This window comes from Chrysoperla carnea, chromosome 4 (genome assembly GCF_905475395.1).
Source record: "Chrysoperla carnea chromosome 4, inChrCarn1.1, whole genome shotgun sequence".
Classification (NCBI taxonomy): Eukaryota; Metazoa; Arthropoda; class Insecta; order Neuroptera; family Chrysopidae; genus Chrysoperla; species Chrysoperla carnea.
The window spans coordinates 65,425,618-65,446,636 of NC_058340.1; the positions used below are offsets into that span (position 1 = coordinate 65,425,618).

At 26.8% G+C, this 21,019-nt stretch overlaps 1 protein-coding gene across 1 annotated transcript in view; it reads right to left on the minus strand.

Annotated features, from left to right (window-relative positions):
* Window positions 1–43: 43 nt before the first annotated feature.
* Window positions 44–21,019, minus strand: part of LOC123298529 (transcription factor SUM-1) — a 41,000-nt gene continuing 20,024 nt past the window's right edge. Inside the window, exons 3-4 of the mRNA XM_044880559.1 lie at window positions 13,721–13,802; window positions 44–201 (exon numbers count right to left, since the gene is read on the minus strand). Coding sequence (XP_044736494.1) covers window positions 80–201; window positions 13,721–13,802 — 204 coding nt within the window. The 3' untranslated portion in view covers window positions 44–79. The remainder of the gene's footprint in view (window positions 202–13,720; window positions 13,803–21,019) is intronic.

Below are 21,019 nucleotides of genomic sequence, written 5' to 3' on the forward strand. Positions count from 1 at the left end.
TTTTATTAAATATAATATAAATTACAATATAATTATTTGTTATTTTAATCAAAATAGACAAAAATCTATTTTTGAATTTTTACAATTCTTGTAATTTTTGTTGTATGTCATGAAATTGTTGTTTTTTCTGTTGGTTTGTAATACTTTGTACAATAAGTGTAAGACAATCAAGACTTGATGTATTGTTGTTACTTTCAGCATCTGAAACAATAAAACATTAACAATTTTAAAAAATATTGTTTTTCAAGCTTTTAATCTTTTAACAATTTACAAAAAAAGGAAAAGTACATTCTTGTTTTGTTATTTTAAACCAGTTTTATAAAAAATTGTCGGGGAAAATTTAATATAATTACAGTAGAATTTCCATTTCCGTATCTTTGGGCTAAGCAATTCTTAAGAAGTTATTTATTACCCGCAAGAAAAATATTGATAGAATTGTCTTACAAATTTTTTTTAATGTAATTACAATGGAATTTTCATTTTCATATCTTTGGGCTAAGCAATTCTTAAGAAGTAAGAGTGGTTTTTTTTTTTTTTTAAATATCGATTTTTTTTAAAATATTTTTTTTTTTTAATATTTATTAATGCGAAAAATAACTGAAATAATTTTCCTGAATACTTATATTAAGAATATATGAGCAAAATAAAAAAAAATTTATTTCAAAAGTAGTAAACTTTTTATATTTCGATAGTTAATCGAAAAGTATGCAAGTTTTTTTAATAAAAAATAAAATTTTATTGCCTTTTCCACCATTTTAAATTCACCATATTAAACAATAGCGATTTTCAGGTAGCGTTTTGACGGTAAAAAACCTATTTTTCCTGTAATTTAAACGGATATCTGGCAATGAACAAAGGCGATCTTGATTCAAGAAATTTTTTAACTTAAAAGTTTAGCTAAAAGACGATCCTCGGGAAGGACAAATAAATCACGTTTTCTTAGGATTAAATTGTGTAATCAGATAGCTCCTTACTGTGTTAAATTTATAGATTTGAACTGTTAAATTTTGCGTTTTTAACAGGTAAAAAAAGTGTTTTTAAAGGTATGCGTTATTATGTAACAAGGCTAATTTTCTTAAGATTAATTTGGAAAACTATTAATTATTAGTTAAAAGCAATATAAATATTTTCCTATAAAGAAAATTATAACAAGCGGCACTCGTTTTTCCATTAAATACATTTAAAGTGATAAAATTTCATGCATTTGTGTGTTATTTCTTCTATAAGTGATTTTCTCTAAATCTTTAGGCATCAACATTTCAAAAACTATAGTATGTATCAAAAAATATTACTCTTAAGTTTTGTCTAATTTTCCCAAGTTCTAACAGAATCCACCCTGGAAATTTGAAACGTCACTTACAGTCGAACGTCTTAAAGGTTCTGGTGAATTTGTCTGTATATACATGTTCTGATTTCGAGAAAAATTAACAGGAAATTACCGATAAACAACGAACATAATAAACGTAATTTAATAAACAAAATTTTGATGAATAATCACATAAAAATTTCTATGTTTAACAAATATGTCATAATCTGTTTTGGTTTGTGTTATTGAATGAAAATAATTATTTCAAATTAAAAAATAAAAACTACCTCCATGTAATTTTTCAAAAAATAAAAAATTGTCAAGGAAATAAATAAATAAAAATATATATTTCAAAGCAGAATCAACATTCAAAAAAAAAAAAGAAACATTTAAGAAATATTGCATTTTATTGAGTAGGCTTATATTTATTATAAATGAACCATATATTTTTAGTTTTGTAAAACACCTTTTTAAATGAAGCATGATCATCTCTTAAAGTTATGTCGAATATACTAAGACGAACACAGAAACACTCCGAATAACAAACACTTTAAATAAATTCTTTTTAATGTGTGTACACAGTGTCCCAAGAAAAAATGTATATATAGACAGGTCTCCAGCCTGAAAAATTGGTCGAAACTCTGGTCTAGATGCCACTCACATTAATTATTTTCTTCCGGTAGTTTTCATTCATGCTTATTTAGAAATATAACAATTTTAAATTAGTTTTCTTACATTTGATCGCCATTTATATCAGTAAAAAACTGTTTGATAAATCGTGCATGGGCTTCTTAGTTTTTAAAACGAATTCGAAAAAGGGGAAAATTGGATATTATACATAGACTTTTGCTTAAAAATCGGCCTCACCCTAGAATAGGCAAAAATTTATAAATTTTGTTGCATCTTTTATCGGTAGAACAAATGGCGTCAAGATTCAATTTGCTTAGCAAAAGAAAGGCAGATAGTTTTTTTTTTTCGAAGTAAACGTAAATGCGAATTATCTAAGTAGCCTATAAAAATTTAAGTACCGACCTATTTTTCAACAGCTGGTCCACTCAATGTTACTTGTTTGTAAGATAAGTTTGAAAGAATTGCTTAAAATATCTACAAGAGCAGTTACGCAAGACCACAATCATCTACCGACACCACGAGAAGCAAGGTTAGTTTAGTTATCTAGAAGTTTCAATAATCTTCTGGATAAATTTATGGCTCATGAATTTTGGCTTTTCAAGTAAAATGTTTATAGCACAAGAGCAATTATAAATCAATGAGTAGCAAGCAGCCATGGGAAATGAATGAGCCCTAATTCCAATTACAACAATTAGGTGCGTTTTCGATTCCATCAGTCAGCATTTTGGCAACTCTGCCTGGGTTAAAATACCCAAAAAATTCGAACCTTTCTATGTATGGCTTATTTTGGATTTTGAAAAGTGTATATATTTTGTTGGAACACCCTGTATATTCGTTACAGTTAATCTAATGATATGTTTTTTTAGATCTAACACAACCTATTTAAAAATATATATGTAAATATATAATTTATTTTTTTAAAGTATCTTTCACAACGTAATTGAATATGTTTAAAAAATCTTCCTTTTGATATGAGTTGTATTCGAAATATCGAAAAATTGTTAGACCTCACATATTCCAAATCGAAATACTCATTCTCCAAAACAATCTAAGTGCTTTAATCAGTATTTTCGTAATTTTTCCTAAACATCTCAAGTTTAAAGTAAGAAAATATGGGTTTTTACTCAAGGATTAGAATTATTATAAAAAAATCCGGTAGTAAAAAGTTAAATTATACAGATAATGTCTTAACAATCTTTTTTTGTAATTAGATATTTAATTAAGTGTAAACAAAACTTGTTTTATTATTAATAATTAATTTGTTTAAACATTATTTTCTTCATGCCTATGTCAATTTACATTAGTTTACCATTTCAATCTCACTTAGTGGAAAATGATATTTCTAAAGTTTGAGCTAAGAAGAAATATGACAATAATCAATTTTTCAAGAAACGTATTTCGATTCATGTAAAATATGAAATTTTCTTCTTTAAACTCTCCTACTTTGTTTTTCTGCAACTTCGGGATCTCACAGCAAACATTATTCTGAGTCTGTGAAATAAAAATAGGCTAAATTTGTCGACAAATATCATCGTTCATGTTTTAAATATCTTAAGATATCCATTATATGACAGTGATCCCCAACACTTGCTATGGAAAAGAATTATGATCTTTAAATGAAATAAAATGGTGGAAGCGCATGGAACATTCAATTTTGTGATAAATAGATATGTTAAATAAACTTATCTACGCTTCCACCATTTTTAAAAATTGTTTCTCAATCCTGGGTCTCAACCGTTCAGGCAAAAATTATTTCTCTTGACCGTTCCTAAACTTGAGACAATCATTGTAATTTGTTCGAAAGTTTTAGTTTCAAAAAAATTGGTCATGGATAAAAAAAGGGGTAAATATTATATTTCTTGTAATCCTATTGAATACATATTATAATTTCTATGTTCAGTGTCAAACTTTGAGGAAAACTCTATATTTTACAATTCTAGAATTATTTCCAATACAAAAATAAAATTGATATTTAAAGAAAATTTTTTTAAATGATAAAATATGTTAAGAATTTTACATTTAAAAAAATCGAAAATCAAAATTCTTGTAATATTTCCTTAGTACATTACAAAAAATAAAAAAACTTAAAATAAAAATTTGATTTATATTATAAATTCATAGCTTATTTGTTAAATCATATCCGGTAATATAACGTTCTTTCATATTTTATGTAATTACAGTCATTAATTTGTTTTCAGAGTATTTATGTATGAGTTTGTGTGTATATATAATAAGTGTACAAGACTAAAAGACGTAACTCGATACTTATTTATAGAATCCATCACAAGTGACATATTTATTTAGATACAAAGTTACTATATACTTGAAATTTTTTTGGTCGTAAATGTTACACATTCGAATAAAACAATAATATGCTCACTTTAAATTTTATCACCATGGATGTTCATATTAAAGCTTAGATAGCTAACAAATGATACAAATGAAATTTACAAAATTTAAAAAAACCTTCGATAAATGCAATTTATTTTTTGTAAATCAATTTTTGGAAATTTAGCTGTAAAATGTTCTCAATCAAGTCGGTTCGACCCTTTAGGGGCTACGATGTCACTGAGAAACACTCAAACTTATAACACTCCTTCTTAAATCAATATCAAAGTGATGGTCAAGTACATTAGATGAGATGAAAAGGATACTTAGAGAGCTATCATTTTTTGGGACAAATTTTTGGAAATATTTTAATTGAAATTGAAATATTTGACTTGACTTAGTTCTTTTGAAATATTGTTTTGAATTACTTAATTATTTTACCATTTCACTTTTCGAAATGAATGGAGCCAGGTTTATTTAACCATTCATTTCAATAGTAATTATTTATATGTTAAAATTATATGTCATGCCTTTTCCAAATTGAATCGATTTTTAAGATCATCGCCAATCTTTAAGTGTTTTTGGGTACGGAACACTAATCTCGCACTTGAATGGATAAGTATACTCACCGTTAAATTACCTTTCAAATGAAACCAAAAAATTCAAAATCTGTTCATCCGTTTATGCGCTACGATGCCACAGACAGACAAACACACAGGCACACACACATAGCGGTCAAACTCATAACACCCCTTTTTTCGGGGGTTAATTAAATAATGAATATATAATGGATTAGTTTTCTCTTTCTTCGTATCTTTGAGAGTACCATATGCATTTGTATTAACCCGTCAGCACTCGCGTTATGAGCATTTTAAATTTATCGATCTAGATTTAGTCTAAATATCTATGTATTTTTATTAATGATTCAAATTAGTAATATTTTTTTGTGGAATATTTTAATAATTTTTGTGGAATATTTATTATAAACCCCATGAACTTTCTCCCCGTAGCAGATAGCTATTAACCGTTACGGTCAGTTCCTCCGTACGCACAAAATACAAATAGACATAGATAAAAATTTGAAAAATTATTATATTATTAACAGGAAATATTTAAAAAACGTAAATTACTCACGCTTGAGAAAATTAACTAAGGTTACTTAACAAGGTTATAAAATCCATGAGCTTCTCTCCAGCAACACGATTTTATTTAATTATGATACAAATATAAATATAGACAACCCTTATTACATTACTGTTAAAACATCACATATCATTTAGAAATAAATCTTTTTTTTCATTGTTTGTATTTATAATTATTTAATTCGCGAGCTTAATTTTTAATAATTTTCTTTCCATTTTGAGCTTTTTAAGAAACTTCATAAAGGTCAAAAGATGGTTAAACTTAAAGTTGATCGGAAAGTACACATTAATAACGTATGAAATATTATGATACAAATATAAATGTATTGATTTAAATTGTAAATGATTTTGATCTATACATTGCCCTACCGTCCGATCAGCCTTAAACAAGGAAGGCTTTGAGCATTTTTTAGAGCTATTTATACATAATATAACACATGAAATTAATTTAAAAAAGTTTTTTTACCATTGTCAAGAAGATTTTACGACCTAAACACATGAAACAAATACTTAATTTCCTTAAAAAAATTTTCATTGTTCAAATGACTACAATACTTTTGAAAATGACTCAAATTACTATTTAAAATAAAAATAATGTTTTGAAAATAATCTACCCACTTTTAAGAGAACATTAAAACATTATAAAAACAACAATTTTTATATCATTTTTAAGAGATAAAAACTTAATATAAAAAAAAGCTATAAAATAATGTAAAATTAGAAACTACATTTTTTGATATATTAGCGTTATTAATCTGAAAGAATTTAAAAAAATAAAAACTTTAGAGCAATCAAAATGAGTACTGGAATTTCACTAATAAAAATTTTATTTGGATATACTTTTTAAAAACGTATTTATAATTGTTCTTTATTTTTTTAGTTTTCCTGGCATATTTTTTATCAGGACTACCAAGGCCCAGCTATGGTGAAGGGTGTATACGGCGTTTATCGTGTGATTAATTGTCATACTCACTGTTTATTGGAAATAAAATTTGGGACATTAAACTCATCTTTTTAATTTTTAATTAACTGGATAATGAATCAATCTTAATTTAAGGATCAAGTTAGATGGTAAACAAAAAGCCCTAAAACGCTGAGAAAAGGCTTAAATTGTGAAATAGACTAAAATATGGCTTGAGTAAGTAAAAAAATTATTTATTTTATTTTACTTAAATAAGTAAAGAGACTTTTAGTCTGCACGAACGGGCTATGTAGTGGCGTTCGCATTAAATTTTTTTTTATATTTTAAATATAATTTTTTGCTATAAATTTTTTATGATTATATTAAATAAAACAGCAAAAGTCATTAAAAACAATAAATTATGTGAAATAAAAATTAAATGGATAGTTTTTTTTAATTTAATGATAGAAAGTGGTTGTACTTACTCCGAAAAAAATTTTATCTTTACAATTTCAAATGTCTTAATTCTTGCGTTGGCAATTTTTTATTATATTTACAGGAAAATTAGATCATGGAAAATGAGAGGGGTTCTTAAAAGAAATTGGGATAATATTGTAGTAATGAAAATATTTATATTAGCATATTTTTAGCAAATATATTTTGCTACAATTCATATTCTGATCATATTTTCTTCTGTCTCATTTACTTGGCAATGAAAACTTCTCAAACTCTTTTAAATCCATAAAGAACTGTCTATTACAAATTTTTAAAAGAACTGCTAAGTTTATCAAAACGTGTTTTTGAGTCAAATAAATCCTTTTTTTGATTAATTAAAAGCCAATTATGTCTATCTAAATTTAATCGTTTGTAAAAGAAATAATCTTAAACTAATTTCTCGATGAAATATTATTTTATTTTCGACGAAAATCGCGATAAAACTGGCGCATCATAACTTATAAAGTTTCAGAAAATAAATTTTACTAAAGTCAAAATCGATTATAGCGACATTGAAGGGACCAACAATTTTGGTCGTTATAACCGATAGTCGTTATAAGTGAAATTTACACATTTTAAATTAATTAATTTCAATGAATATTGGCCACTATAACCGATATGTCATTATAATCGATGTCATTATAGCAGATACATTCATATATACGTTTATATTTATGTATCGGTTCCACGGTTCAACATTTTGTCCTTATAAACAATTTTGACTACTAACTTATCAATTAATACAAGAACTTTCTCATTAAGTAATTTATTGTATTCATTGATAAGTTATAGTAAAATTTATTTTCTAGCTTTTAGTCATATTCACTACGGCTTGTTTTTAATGATTGGTGTGAATATGAAGTAGTAAAAGATATAGAACGGTACAAAAAAACAAAATGAGAAGAGAATGAATATGCGAAGAATTTATTTTCGTAAAAGATATTTGAGTATCATCTACGATCTTCTTTTCATATCGTTAAGTGTTTTGTAAACAACAGATTTGACACGATTCTCGCATTAGTTAAACTGTTTTTAAATTGTTCACTTTTATACAAATGTATATTATGTGATAATATTGCAGATAAATGATGTTGATCTCATTCTAAACGATATGGGATATCGGGCGTGGTTCTTTGATTAACCATATGTTTAAATAATCTTATGTTCCTGTGTTTACTTATTTCAGAAAGTGGGATAACACGGTTTATACACATTTACGTCGTCTGCAAATCATAACAAAATTTAGCAATCTATATTTTAGGGACGTTCCCAAAAAATGAGTGCATGATTATATTTGAGACTTACGTTTCTAATTTTGTGGGTGTTAAAAGTTGAGAAAATTAGACGAAAATTGAGAGTAAAATTTTTCGATATATACCAAAGTTTAGTAATATATTTTTCGATATATACCATGAAATATATTGATTAAAGATTTATTATGAGTAAAGATTTAGAGAAAAACTAATAAATGTCATTCGATGCATCAATTTTTTTTGAAAACCACTAATTTCGAGTCATTTTTTTCAGCCGTGATTCAATTTTTCGCTAGCTATCACATATATGCTTAATTCCGCGACCATTACTCCAAATTCTTGAAACTCATTAAAGCAAGGTTCATTTTGATCACAAACTTGAAAAGTATGACCCAAATTTAGTAGGATTACATACTTGATCTATCAAAATTGGATAAAATTTGGATGTGATAGAGCAAAATTAAATTTTTTGGATTCTGATGACGTCATGAAGTTAAAAAATTCGATTTTTTGATAACACAGGCAAATTTGATCCGATCTTTTCGGAATTTTTTTTGAAACCCACTAACTTTGGGTCATTCTTTTCAGCTGCAATGTCAGTTTTACGCTAGCTATCACTAATGTGCTCAATTCCTGGACCAGGACTCCAAATTGTTGAAACCTATTAGAGCTAGGTTAATTTTGAGCACGAAATTATGTCTGAAATATATTTTATATTATATTATGGTTAGAAATTATCGACTAATTAACTAATTATATACCGACAAAGGAAGATTGTATATTGAACGTGACAAAATTATATTAACCTTTAGTACAAACATGTTGAAATAGATCTGCATTTGAAATGAAGCATTTTATTTAAAACGTATTGCTTTAGTTATTTATGCGTGTGCGGTAAACACATTTCCGGTATGAATTTTTATATTTATGTATCATAGACGAAAAAGATTTAGTTTTGAGGGATTTTTATAGACAATTAAATAAAATTTTAAAAATAAAATCGATATAAAAATATAATTCTTATGCTACTAAAGTTTATTTCAAAATTTAAAAGAAAAAGTTTTGTTTTAAACAATTTTTAGTTTATTATACTTAAAAATATAAAAATTGTATTTTTTTGCTTAACAAATGACCTTAGAATGATCGAAATTAGATAGTATTGAAGTATTGATGATTAAAAAATTAAAATTACAGGTTAAATATAATTCGAAGTGAAATAAAAACTACACATCCCGAAGACCTAAAATATAATTTTTTTTAAAAACAAGTGAAATTTACAAAATTTAAAAAACCCCCGACAAATGTGATTTATTCCTTGTAAGCCGATTTTTTGAAACTTAGCTATAAAATGTTCTCAATCAAGTCGGTTCGACCTTTTAAGGGCTACGATGTCACTGAGAAGCACATAGATGTACAGATAAAATCTTTGAACTTATAACACTCTTTCCTTAATCAATATCACATGTCAAGGACATCAGGTGAGATGAAAAGGATACTTAGAGAGATATCGTTTTTTGGGACAAATTTTTGGAAATGTTTTAATTGAAATTGAAATATTTGAGTTGACTTTGTTCTTTTGAATTGTTGTTTTGAATTACTTAATTATTTTACCATTTCATTTTTCAAAATGAATTGAGCCAGGTTTATTTGACCATTCATTTCCATAGTAATTATTTATATGTTAAACTTGTTTCATGTCTTTTCCAAACTGAATCGATTTTGAAGATCATCTCCAATTTTTTAGTTTTTTTTCGGGTACACAAAACTAAGCTCGCACTTGAAACATAGCTAAGAATTTAACTCTCCGTTAAATTACCTTTCAAATGAAACCAAAAAAATTAAAATCAGTTCATCCGTTTGGACAGACACACACACATAGTGGCCAAACTTACAACACCCCTTTTTTAGTTCGGGGGTTGATAAGGGAAATAAACTTCTGAGGAAGATATAAATGTGTCTTTTTAATAAAATAAAGACTAGAAATATGAATTGTAATAATAAATAATCACACAAATCTTTCAAATTCAATTCTGAATATATTCAATCTCACCCCACAATCAGAATACGTTATGCAAATACTAACGGCCATGGAATCCGTGTGTGATGTGAGTCAGACTATTTATATTTGATGATATTTTAAAATAATAAATAAATATTTATGTACCCTTTTGAATTTATTTGCGTTATTTATAAATTTTCTATATCTATAACGTGTGTATTATATTTTGCAAAAAGTAACATGTTCTGTTTTGGAACAAAAAAATAAAGTAAAATACTTATAATAATGTCTTTTGATACAAGACAAACACACAAACATAAAAACCAAAGAAGCCAAAGGAAAAAGGTAAGTTGGCCGTAAAGTAATTTATATGATATATGTTCATTGAGCTTGCCAAACAGTTTATTTAAAATTTAATATATATCTATACATATAAATAAATATATTTATTATCATATAGCACAGCAGTGCGAATCGTAGATTAGTTTAAAATGGAAAATCGAAAATTGAAAGTGTAATGTATGATGATGTATATGTGAATGTATATGTGAAATGTGTATGCTTTTGCTGTGACTATATATACAGGATAATACTATACTATATGTAAACGTGTATAATAGGTATAAAGCTAGCGCAAGTTTTATTGGGAAGTTCAAGTTAGGATTTTACATGCATTTTTTGTATTACTGTCCCATTTTAGAACAAAAAACTAAAAGAGTAAAAACTTTAGAGCCCAACCAACTCCTTTATTGTCGAAAAACTCAACCTAATCAACTCGTAATTAAAACAAAACAGAAAATACAGAAAACCGTTGAGTTGTTTTTTATAAAGCACTTTATTTTGATTGTTTATGTAATAGTTTACGAGCATTTTATGACTTTATTCTATATTGCTTATTTTTTCTCCCAAATCAGGTATCCCGAATTTTTTTCCGTTTATTTATGATCATTTTCATCTTAATTTCTTGCAAGCACCTATTTATCACTTAATTACTACGCTTAGTTTATATCTAACTAAGCATTCGTCCTAGTTTTAGAGAGACCTGATTTTAGATCCCTTGTTTTGCGAAATTCGAGACTTTCGTTTATTAATTAGGCAATTTCACGATCCTGACTGTTTAGCACTTAATAAGCACCTAATTGTGTTTCCTTAACATTCATTATTTCTTTTTTATTTTCATTGCGTTGCTCACATAATGCTACCAACGCAATTTTGAGTATTGAGTTGTGGTATAAATTACAAAACATCTAATTTCTGATTTTGGTACCTAATTAGCGTCTAAAAAGTACCTAATTTTGGAATATTTTAAATGCGATTTCTGTACTTTCGCTGGCGTAACAGAGCTTAGCAAAAGCGTTTAGTCTAGTTGACAAATTGAAAATGGAGAAAAATAGAGATAATGCTCTTAAAAATATAAGCGGTTCCTCGTTGGATTCGGAATGATGTCTAGAAAAATGTCTCTGAAGCAATTAAAGCTAACAAAAAATGCAAAAATGTTAACTTAAAAAAGCTTTAAAGCGCGCTTTTAAAATCTATGTTCATCAAAGTAACAACGCCACCAGATTGATAAAAATTCAGAAAATTTTAAAATTAATAATGGCATTTTATCTGACACCCAAAAAAAAACAAATATCCTATAGTCCGGCATTTTCAAAATTGCAATTTTCAAAATTTCGGGCTACGAACACACCGTTTTGTCTTAGGACCATATCCACACAAATTGTTGATTAAATTTCAAAAAATGTACGCTGGCTTTACACTTATATTATTATTATTTGAAAAGTATAAATGCAAATATATTCTTGAGCATTATTTAAATATTTGAATAATTTTTTTGTATTCTATATTTCAAACTTTACAGACTTTTAGTCTCACAATAAAAAAATCATCGAAATATTTAAAAGTTGCTTTAGACAACTCGAAATATTCACCAAAATTAATAATATTTATTATAAATAGTTGCATATATTATGTTTCTGCCAAAACAATATGCTTTAATAAAAAATAAATTTATTATACCAAACTATATATTAATTAGCTAATAAAATTGATTCAATAATTCACTTCATTTGTATTCAATTGCTTGAACCAAATTTTGGCGACATTTTTATAGTAATTGTTATTGATTACCAGTTGTGGAATCTTAAAGTCTAATAATCTACTAATTAAAAATTAAAGAAGAGGTTTTATTTTAAAAGTATTTTATTAATTGAAAATATTTGAAATTGCAATAAATTTTTGGGAAATTTTATATAATATTTTTCTTTAATTATATAATATTCTTCTGTTCAAAAACCCCACAAAGTTTTTTCGCCACATGTTGCAAAAAAAGTGTTAATTTATATTTTTATTAGAAGTGTAGTATTACATAGTATGGCACGCCATTTTACTATTTAATAGACTAATTTTTATCGAGAAAAAAATTAATTAATTATTTTTTTTCAATCAGAAATTTTATATTTTATATTTAATATTTTGTAAAATAAAATCCTAGTAAAAGAGAGATTGATATAAGATAAGATGAGAAAAGAGAGATGAGAATTAAAATTATGATGATAACATAATAAAAATGTATTATTATTATGTATCATCATAATAATAATGTATTATTATTATGATGATACATAATAATAATACATTTTTATTATGTTATCATCATAATAAAAATGTATTATTATTATGATGATACATAATAATAAATCAGTTAATTTTATTTGAATTAGATTAAAAAAAAATGATTGAATTAAAATTATGTACATAATGGAAATAGAGAATTAAAATTATGTACATAATAAAAATGATTGAATTAAAATTATGTACATAATGGAAATATAGCGCACGCCGTTTTACTATTTAATATGAATTAAAATTATGTACATAATAAAAATGATTGAATTAAAATTATGTACATAATAAAAATGATTGAATTAAAATTATGTACATAATGAAAATGATTATTATTATGATGTTAACATAATAATAATGTATTATTATTACGATCATTTTTTTTCGGACATTAAATAGTAAAATGGCGTGCCATAACATAGTGCAATTAGAGGACTCAAATAGTTTAAAAATGATGTCATAATATCAAAAATTATAAGCAAACGATTTAATTTTATTAAAAATTAATAATAAAAATGTCTTTTTGAGATGAATGAAATTCATTTTGTTACTGACGAACTATTTTCATCAAAAATTTCTTATTAGTGATCAAATTTAAGTAGGACATCCGGTTTTATTTTTAAAATCATAAATAATCAACCTATCATTTTGAATTAGAAGATTTCATATAATTCAGATTATTTTGTTCAAATCATTGAATATACTTCAATTTTTCGTATTTGTTCTCTAGATAGACTTTTCTAATTCACTTTCTGCGAGTTATGTGCGTTTCAAACGAGGTCAAACCTAAATTTTTACATATATTTTCTTTTATACTTATTTTATTACCCTTAAACTAAGTGTTCACAAAAATTTCAGTTAAAATAGAAAATTTTTCATCGTACAAAATAACTAATTATTGACCATTAAAATGTCATCTTTTTAAATTTATATTAGTCATTAAAAAACCATTAAAAGCACAAACATAAAGGAAACACAAGTACAAATTATTTAATGAAATATTTATTAATTTATTAAGATTAATATATAGAAAATACTTACTGATTTTATTATTGTTATTCGATGAAAATCGACAATCATTTACATTAAATCGATGTTGACTATTTGGAAAATTTGGATTATTCTGAAACAAAAATGAAAATGAAATAAATTTTAATTATTTCGAAACTTAGGCTGTAATATTTAAACATAAAATTTAAAAAAAATTAAAATTTCTCGTTTCTTCCACCATTTTTTAAACTCCCGAACTAAAAAAAGAGGTGTTATAAGTTTGACCGCTATGTGTGTGTGTGTCTGTGTGTTTGTCTGTCTGTGGCATCGTAGCGCCTAAACGGATGAACCGATTTTAATTTTTTTGGTTTCATTTGAAAGGTAATTTAACGGAGAGGGTTCATGTGCGAGCTTAGAGTTTTGTACCCGAAAAATCTAAAAAATTGGTGATGATCTTCAAAATTGGAAAAGGCATGACATATAAATAATTACCATGGAAATGAATGGTCAAATAAACCTGGCTTAATTCATTTTGAAAAGTAAAATGGTAAAATCATTAAGTAATTCAAAACAGTAATTCAAAAGAACAAACTCAAATCAAATATTTCAATTTCAATTAAAATATTTCCAAAAATTTGTCCAAAAAAATGATAGCTCTCTAAGTATCCTTTTCATCTCATCTGATGTCCTTGAAGAAGGAGTGTTATAAGTTTAAAGTATTTATCTGTGCGTCCGTGTGTTTCTCAGTGACATCACAGCCCCTAAACGGTCGAACCGACTTGATTGAGAACATTTTATAGCTAAGTTTCCAAAAATCAGTTTACAAGGAATAAATTGCATTTGTCGGGGGTTTTTTAAATTTTGTAAATATCACTTGTTACTACCTATACTTTTATAAGTATAACCACGATCCATGATCGACCACGATCGACTTTTATAAAAGACTTTTTAAGTTTTATAAGGGTCGATCGTGGATAAAAATGTATTAAGAAGATTTGAGACAAAAAAATCAAAATTGTATAATAAATGAATAAAAATTTTGCAAACCAACATTTATTATACAAAAACTAAATGAAAAAATATTTTGATGTAACATCTAACTTGTCAAAATTAATTTGTTCCTGTAAAGGATAAATTTATTGTAGAATTATTTTGATAAATTTTATTATACCTACTTTGAATATTTTGATAAATTGTACAATTTCAAAAAGTGAAAGAGATTTGTATGTTTATAGGAAACAAATAACTTTATTTCAAAATATACATGAAATGAAAGGACCTCGAAAACGACGAAAAAAAAACTATGTCATCGAAAATATATATTCAAATTCTTTTGTAAAACAAATATAATTAAAATATTTCCTCATTTCGTTACATAAAATTTTAGTATTACGCACTCCTACAACCTTCATATACAGAGAAATGACTAAATTTTATCCCATAAATTTTCATTAAATTTAAAAAAATTTGATTTTTTAAACATGGAGTATCTGTGGATCCAAAGAGTATATTAACTCCTTATAAAAATTATGAAATTCATCTTTTATGAGGCATTAGATAATTACATTTTTAAAAGCCGGGAAGAAGTGTCGAAAGTGGAAAAGTCGAGAAAGAGCAGCGATTTGAATGAAACTTTTTGTAACGTGTTTATAGGACCCCAAAGAACATTCAGCCATCTTAACCTAGTCAGAAAGGGGCATAGAGCCTCAGCGGGTGATATATGTAGCCCAAATTTTATTGAAATGCATGTCTGAATACAAATCTGATGTCAGATTACACTAATACTGTCATGTATTTCAAAAATCATGCCATTATTGACTCGAAATTCCACAAAAACGGTATTTATCGTCCTAACTGTTATCTAGGAGATATTTTTGATCGCTGATTACGAGTCTGACGTCAGATAAATCTAAATTTGTTTATACTAGATATAAACTGACCCGGCGAACTTCGTACTGTCTAACAGTCAATGAATGTCGTCTTCGCTGGGCAATTTTAATTTTAAAAAGACTATCACGCTATACCCTTCATTTCTTCTGCCCTTACTTGTTTCCCCTTTTGTTCACAATATCATGGGTTGTAATTTTTTTGGAGCTATTTCGAAGGTGTACAACCAAACATCGTGACACGAGATTTTTATATATTCAATAAAATGACTATAAAAAACTATCATAAATAATAAAAAGGCAATAGTATACTTTATTCTCAAGCGGTGAAATGCATATCAGTTCCGGGGTGACGATCCAAACCATGGTAACCACCAAGCTAGAAATTTTACTAAAAAACTATTATAATAAAATCGCTCAAAGTTGCTAAAGAAGTATTAAAAAGAAGTATTTACTTCAAAAAGCCAACAAAAACCACGACCATAGTCAAAATGAAGTATCTTGCGCACAGAGGTAATAAAGATTCAACACTAATAGATTAAACAATTTTGACAAACATTGATCAAAACATATAAATTTTCAAATATATTTATTTATTCTCTCTACTCAAGACAAGACACAAGATATAAAGAGTATCAGTATAGCTAGTTAGTTTGTATGAAATCGCATTTTATAAAATGTAAAATATTTTAATTTAAAATACAAGTAGTATTGTCAAAAAGTTTTCACCTTATGTTGTTAATGTTTAGTTTAGTTTTATAAAAAAAAAAAACGTTGTAATATATTTTATAATGAAATGTTTTGACTATGATATCCGTTAAGAGGGATACACAGATACACAAAACACAACATGGTTCACATCTTTTAAATAATACAAAAATGTGTAAATGTGTATCATTGCAATGAATTATTATATGGGGTACTTATAAATTAAAGCTTCATTCGTTTATTTTCATTGTGGGAAATGTGTTCAAGATGGTATTTGTTTAAAAGACGGTCTAATGAACAATTTTTCGTTACTTATTTGTTTTGAAGTGAAAACTTCTTTAGCGACGTTGGGCACTTTTTGTTAAGGGTAATGTTATGGGTTCGCTTCATCAACATGCTGTGCGCTCGCCGAAATGGTTATATCAGTATATCCGTAGCTATATATAATTGTTGCTCGGAGTGTCAATAGATGTGAAAACCAGATTGATGTTGATAATTTTAATTCAATCCAGTAATTCTTTCTTAATGTATTCTAATTTTGTGAGAATGCTATTCGTTAGGTGCGTAGTAGATGGGGGGTACAACTGAATCGATCACTGTCATGTCAATTTCACTGTCACGTCATAAAATTTGCAATAAATAACATTTGTATTATTTAAATTGAAAAATTGCAATTTATTAAACTTGTTGCATTAGAAATTGTGAACATAAGAGACGAAATTGCATAACTAATAATTAAAGAGACTTGAAACAAATACACTCGAACCAGGACTCGAACCCGAACTTCTTGGATTCATGTCAAGCGCCCTACTGTCCGGGTTCGAGTCCTGGTTCGAGTGTATTTTTTTCAATTCTCTTTCATTAAGATTACTATACAAAATATTTGTCAATATTGAATTCACGCCTGTATGTATCATATTAAAAACATCAATTATAATCGAGAGACCATGATGTAAATAAAAATCGTATGCATGATTAAAAGTAAAGAAAAACAAAAAGTAATAAGCATAAATAATATTTTTTTTATTGAAATTAACTTAATTACTTAATTAAATTTATAAGAAAATAGTATTAAATTTTCAATGTAAACTATATATACAAACCATAGACTTATATGTCCAAAAGTACAATTATATTAATAAAGTAGTGTATCGTTACCACGGAAACTCCTGAAATAAAACTCATGCACAGTGCAAATAGCCTATAATAGAGTATTCAGATCCAAGTATGAAATCATCCCTGTGGATTACAATCACCCGTGTTACCGTCACATTACTACTAAATCCACCCTAAATCCTCGTATTTCTTTCAAGCCGACCAATCTGACAGGAATGTGTACATGCACAACTTTTTTCCTTTGATCAAATCGAATGAAAATCCAAGCCAAGCCTCGAATACAATGTTTGTTTGAATATTATGGCATTAGTTTATACAGAATGAATAAATACTCTAAAATCATAAATGACAATTGAATTATAAAACATTTTATATACAAAACAAGTGAAAGAAACAATTGATTGGGTTAATTGTTAAAATACTCTGTATAGAAAGTAAAAATACCAGTGCTTGAATTATTTTTTATAAATTAGAATAGTTTAAAAGACAATTATGGCGGTCATTTAGTCTTCGAAAAATTTCGAAAGTATTTTCTAGAATATTTTTTCGTTTTTTGAGAATATTTCACAAGACCTAGTTGAAGCTAGCTGTAAATTTTCAATTCTCTATCTTTTATAGTTTTTGCGAAAATCTACACGAAAGTTTTGTCCTAATTTGCGCCCTCACGGATAAACAGTGACTTTTACGAAAAAAATGTTTCAAACAAAAGTTGTTTATTTTTTTTTATAAGGTACAATTTTGACATTTAAACTTTTGTTCTATCTCTAACAGCTTACAAGGATGGGTCCTATGTTGTTCATTTACGAACTTAGCTTCACTTTTTACGTCCTATAAAAATTTCAGCTTGATATCTCTTTTTGTTTTTGAGTTATCGTGATGTTAGATGGACAGACAGACTGACAGACAGACGGACAACCGGAAATGTATTAATTAGGTGATTTTATGAACACCTATACCAAAATTTTGTTCGTAGCATCAATATTTTTAGGCGTAACAAACTTGGGACTAAACTTAGCATACCTTGATATATATTATATATATACAGGGTATAATAAATAAGTAAAATAGTTTTATACAATGACATTTTAAAAATGACTAAATGTCTTATTTATTTAAATATATGTATGTATGTATTGGTATATTATTTAATGCAGAACGGATTTCAATTAAAAATAGAAATATCTTTTTCATTTAAAGCAAAACATCTCACATTGAGGCTAAATTGAGTCGAGTAGACGTTATAAAATACGACTACTTAGTAGAAAATTATAATAATATGAGTATATGTATATTGTATATGTATGTATCAACTACTTGAGTTGAGTGAGTCTATTTAACTATTTTATCTAAAAACTAAAATGAAATCAACGATACAAACAAAAAATACAAATTACGAACATTGCTTTAAATAAATAGAAATTTATCATATTCATAGACTTAGAAAATCTAAAGAATTAAGAAAATAATACATGGGAATTTGAGTCTAACTCTGGTGCTGGAGGTGCCTTTGTGCCAATTTGCAATTAGTCCATACATCAACCTTTTCCAACCCCAACACAGGGACTTCAAGTGACTTCCTTTCCATTGTTGAATTTAGAAGTAAGTGTTGTGTGGTAATTTGCTTCACATAATATACTTTTATCACAAAAGAAACACTTTTCACAGGGAAACATAGAGGGCCACGAACACGAGAAATAAGGGTTGACGTGGTAGCTGTGGTCGCAAATTAGCTGTTCAAAGTTTTGTAAAGGAATGCATGAGGATTAATTGTGACAATGTAAAAGAAGGTGATATACCTGAAGATAGACAAGTCAGGTTGAAATAGCTATGTCTCGGTCAATTTTTAACCAAAATCATTTTTTAGTATATTGTTTAAAAAGAAATTTAATCTACTTTCTTCTGCCTGCTGCATTCTCTATACCTATCTCTGCGCAAAAAAAAAAAGATACAGAAGAAAAAGCAAAAAATCTAAATTTTGTCTTTTTTTTCCCATTTGTTTCAATTGTTTTGTCATGAAACATTTATTTTAATTAAAAACAAGTGAAAACAAACAATTGACTGAGTTAATCTTTGAAATACCATGCATAGTCAGTGTTGATTTCTTTATCACATGGCACATACAAACATGTGACACATACATAACTGATAATCAAGTATAGTACATATTACAAAATTTCCGCCTAATTGGCGCCCTCACGGGTAAACACTGATGTTTACGAAAAAATGTTTCAAACAAAAGTTGTTTAATTTTTGATAAGGAACATTTTTTACAATTAAATTTTTGTTCTATCTCTAACGGTTTGCAAGACCCAATTGACCTATGATGCTCATTTACGAACTTGACCTCACTTTTTACGTCCTGAGTACGCTGTAAAAATTTCAGCTCGATATCTTTTTTCGTTTTTGAGTTATCGTGTTCACAGACGGACGGACGGACGGACAACCGGAAATGGACTAATTAGGTGATTTTATGAACACCTATGACAAAATTTTTTTCCTAGCATCATTATTTTTAAGCGTTACAAACTTGGGACTAAACTTAATATACTATGAATATTTCATGTATACATGGTATAAAACAACTAATTTGGTTTAGATTACAAGAGGTTTGGGAAAAAGCAATGAGTTGCTCTTTCACCCCTACCTTCAATTTCCACAGTCTCATTTAATAGCAATCCGCGATTTTTTCTTCTTTAATACACCATCGAACAATTCCTGGAATAAAAACCGGTAAACGCCTTAGTTCCTGTCATATATGACATAATCATCGGTCTATAGATATTCACGATCTAAACTTGGTGAAAAGTATTGGAAAATTTATAAAATAACGAACAACTTTATTTCCGTTAAATACACTTTTAAAGAAAACACAGTTTTGAGATAAGATTCTTCCCAATTTCAAATGATTCGAATTCGAATAAAATTCATCACAAAGTAGAATAAATTTGGTGGAAGCGATGGGAAAAATGTATTAAAGTAAAGAATTGTTGATGAGTTTAATAAATTTTTTACTAACTTTTAACTAAGAATATATAATTCGTCAAACATCTAAGACAATTTTTTACATCTATTAAATTTAAACCAAATATTTTATAATTCTATGACTCGTTTATATATTTTTCTATAAAAATAAATATATTCATATTTTCTATATGAAATATGTACTATTTTACCGCTTCTTGTCTAATCAAATACATTTATCTAAATAATTCGTATACAAACTGTCAAATATTATCTTAATTACTGTTTATTTACATATGTTTTATAAAAAAAAAACTTACTATTTTATTTTATTTATTTTATAATTAATTCATTATAAATATTTGACTATTTTATCTTTAAATAATAATATAATATTAATGATTATATTAAATATAAATCAATTTATCTTTTTAAAGTATATCATCCTTTTTTTTTGCAATTCTCCATAAATAAAATTTTTATACTTTTTAACCCCCGAACTAAAAAAAGGGATGTTATAAGTTTGACCGCTATGTGTGTCTGTCTGTGTGTTTGTCTGTCTGTGGCAGCGTAGCGCCTGAACGGATGAACCGATTTTAATTCTTTGGTTTCATTTGAAAGGTAATTTAACGGAGAGTGTTCTATGTTTCAAGTGCGAGCTTAGTTTTTAGTACCCGAA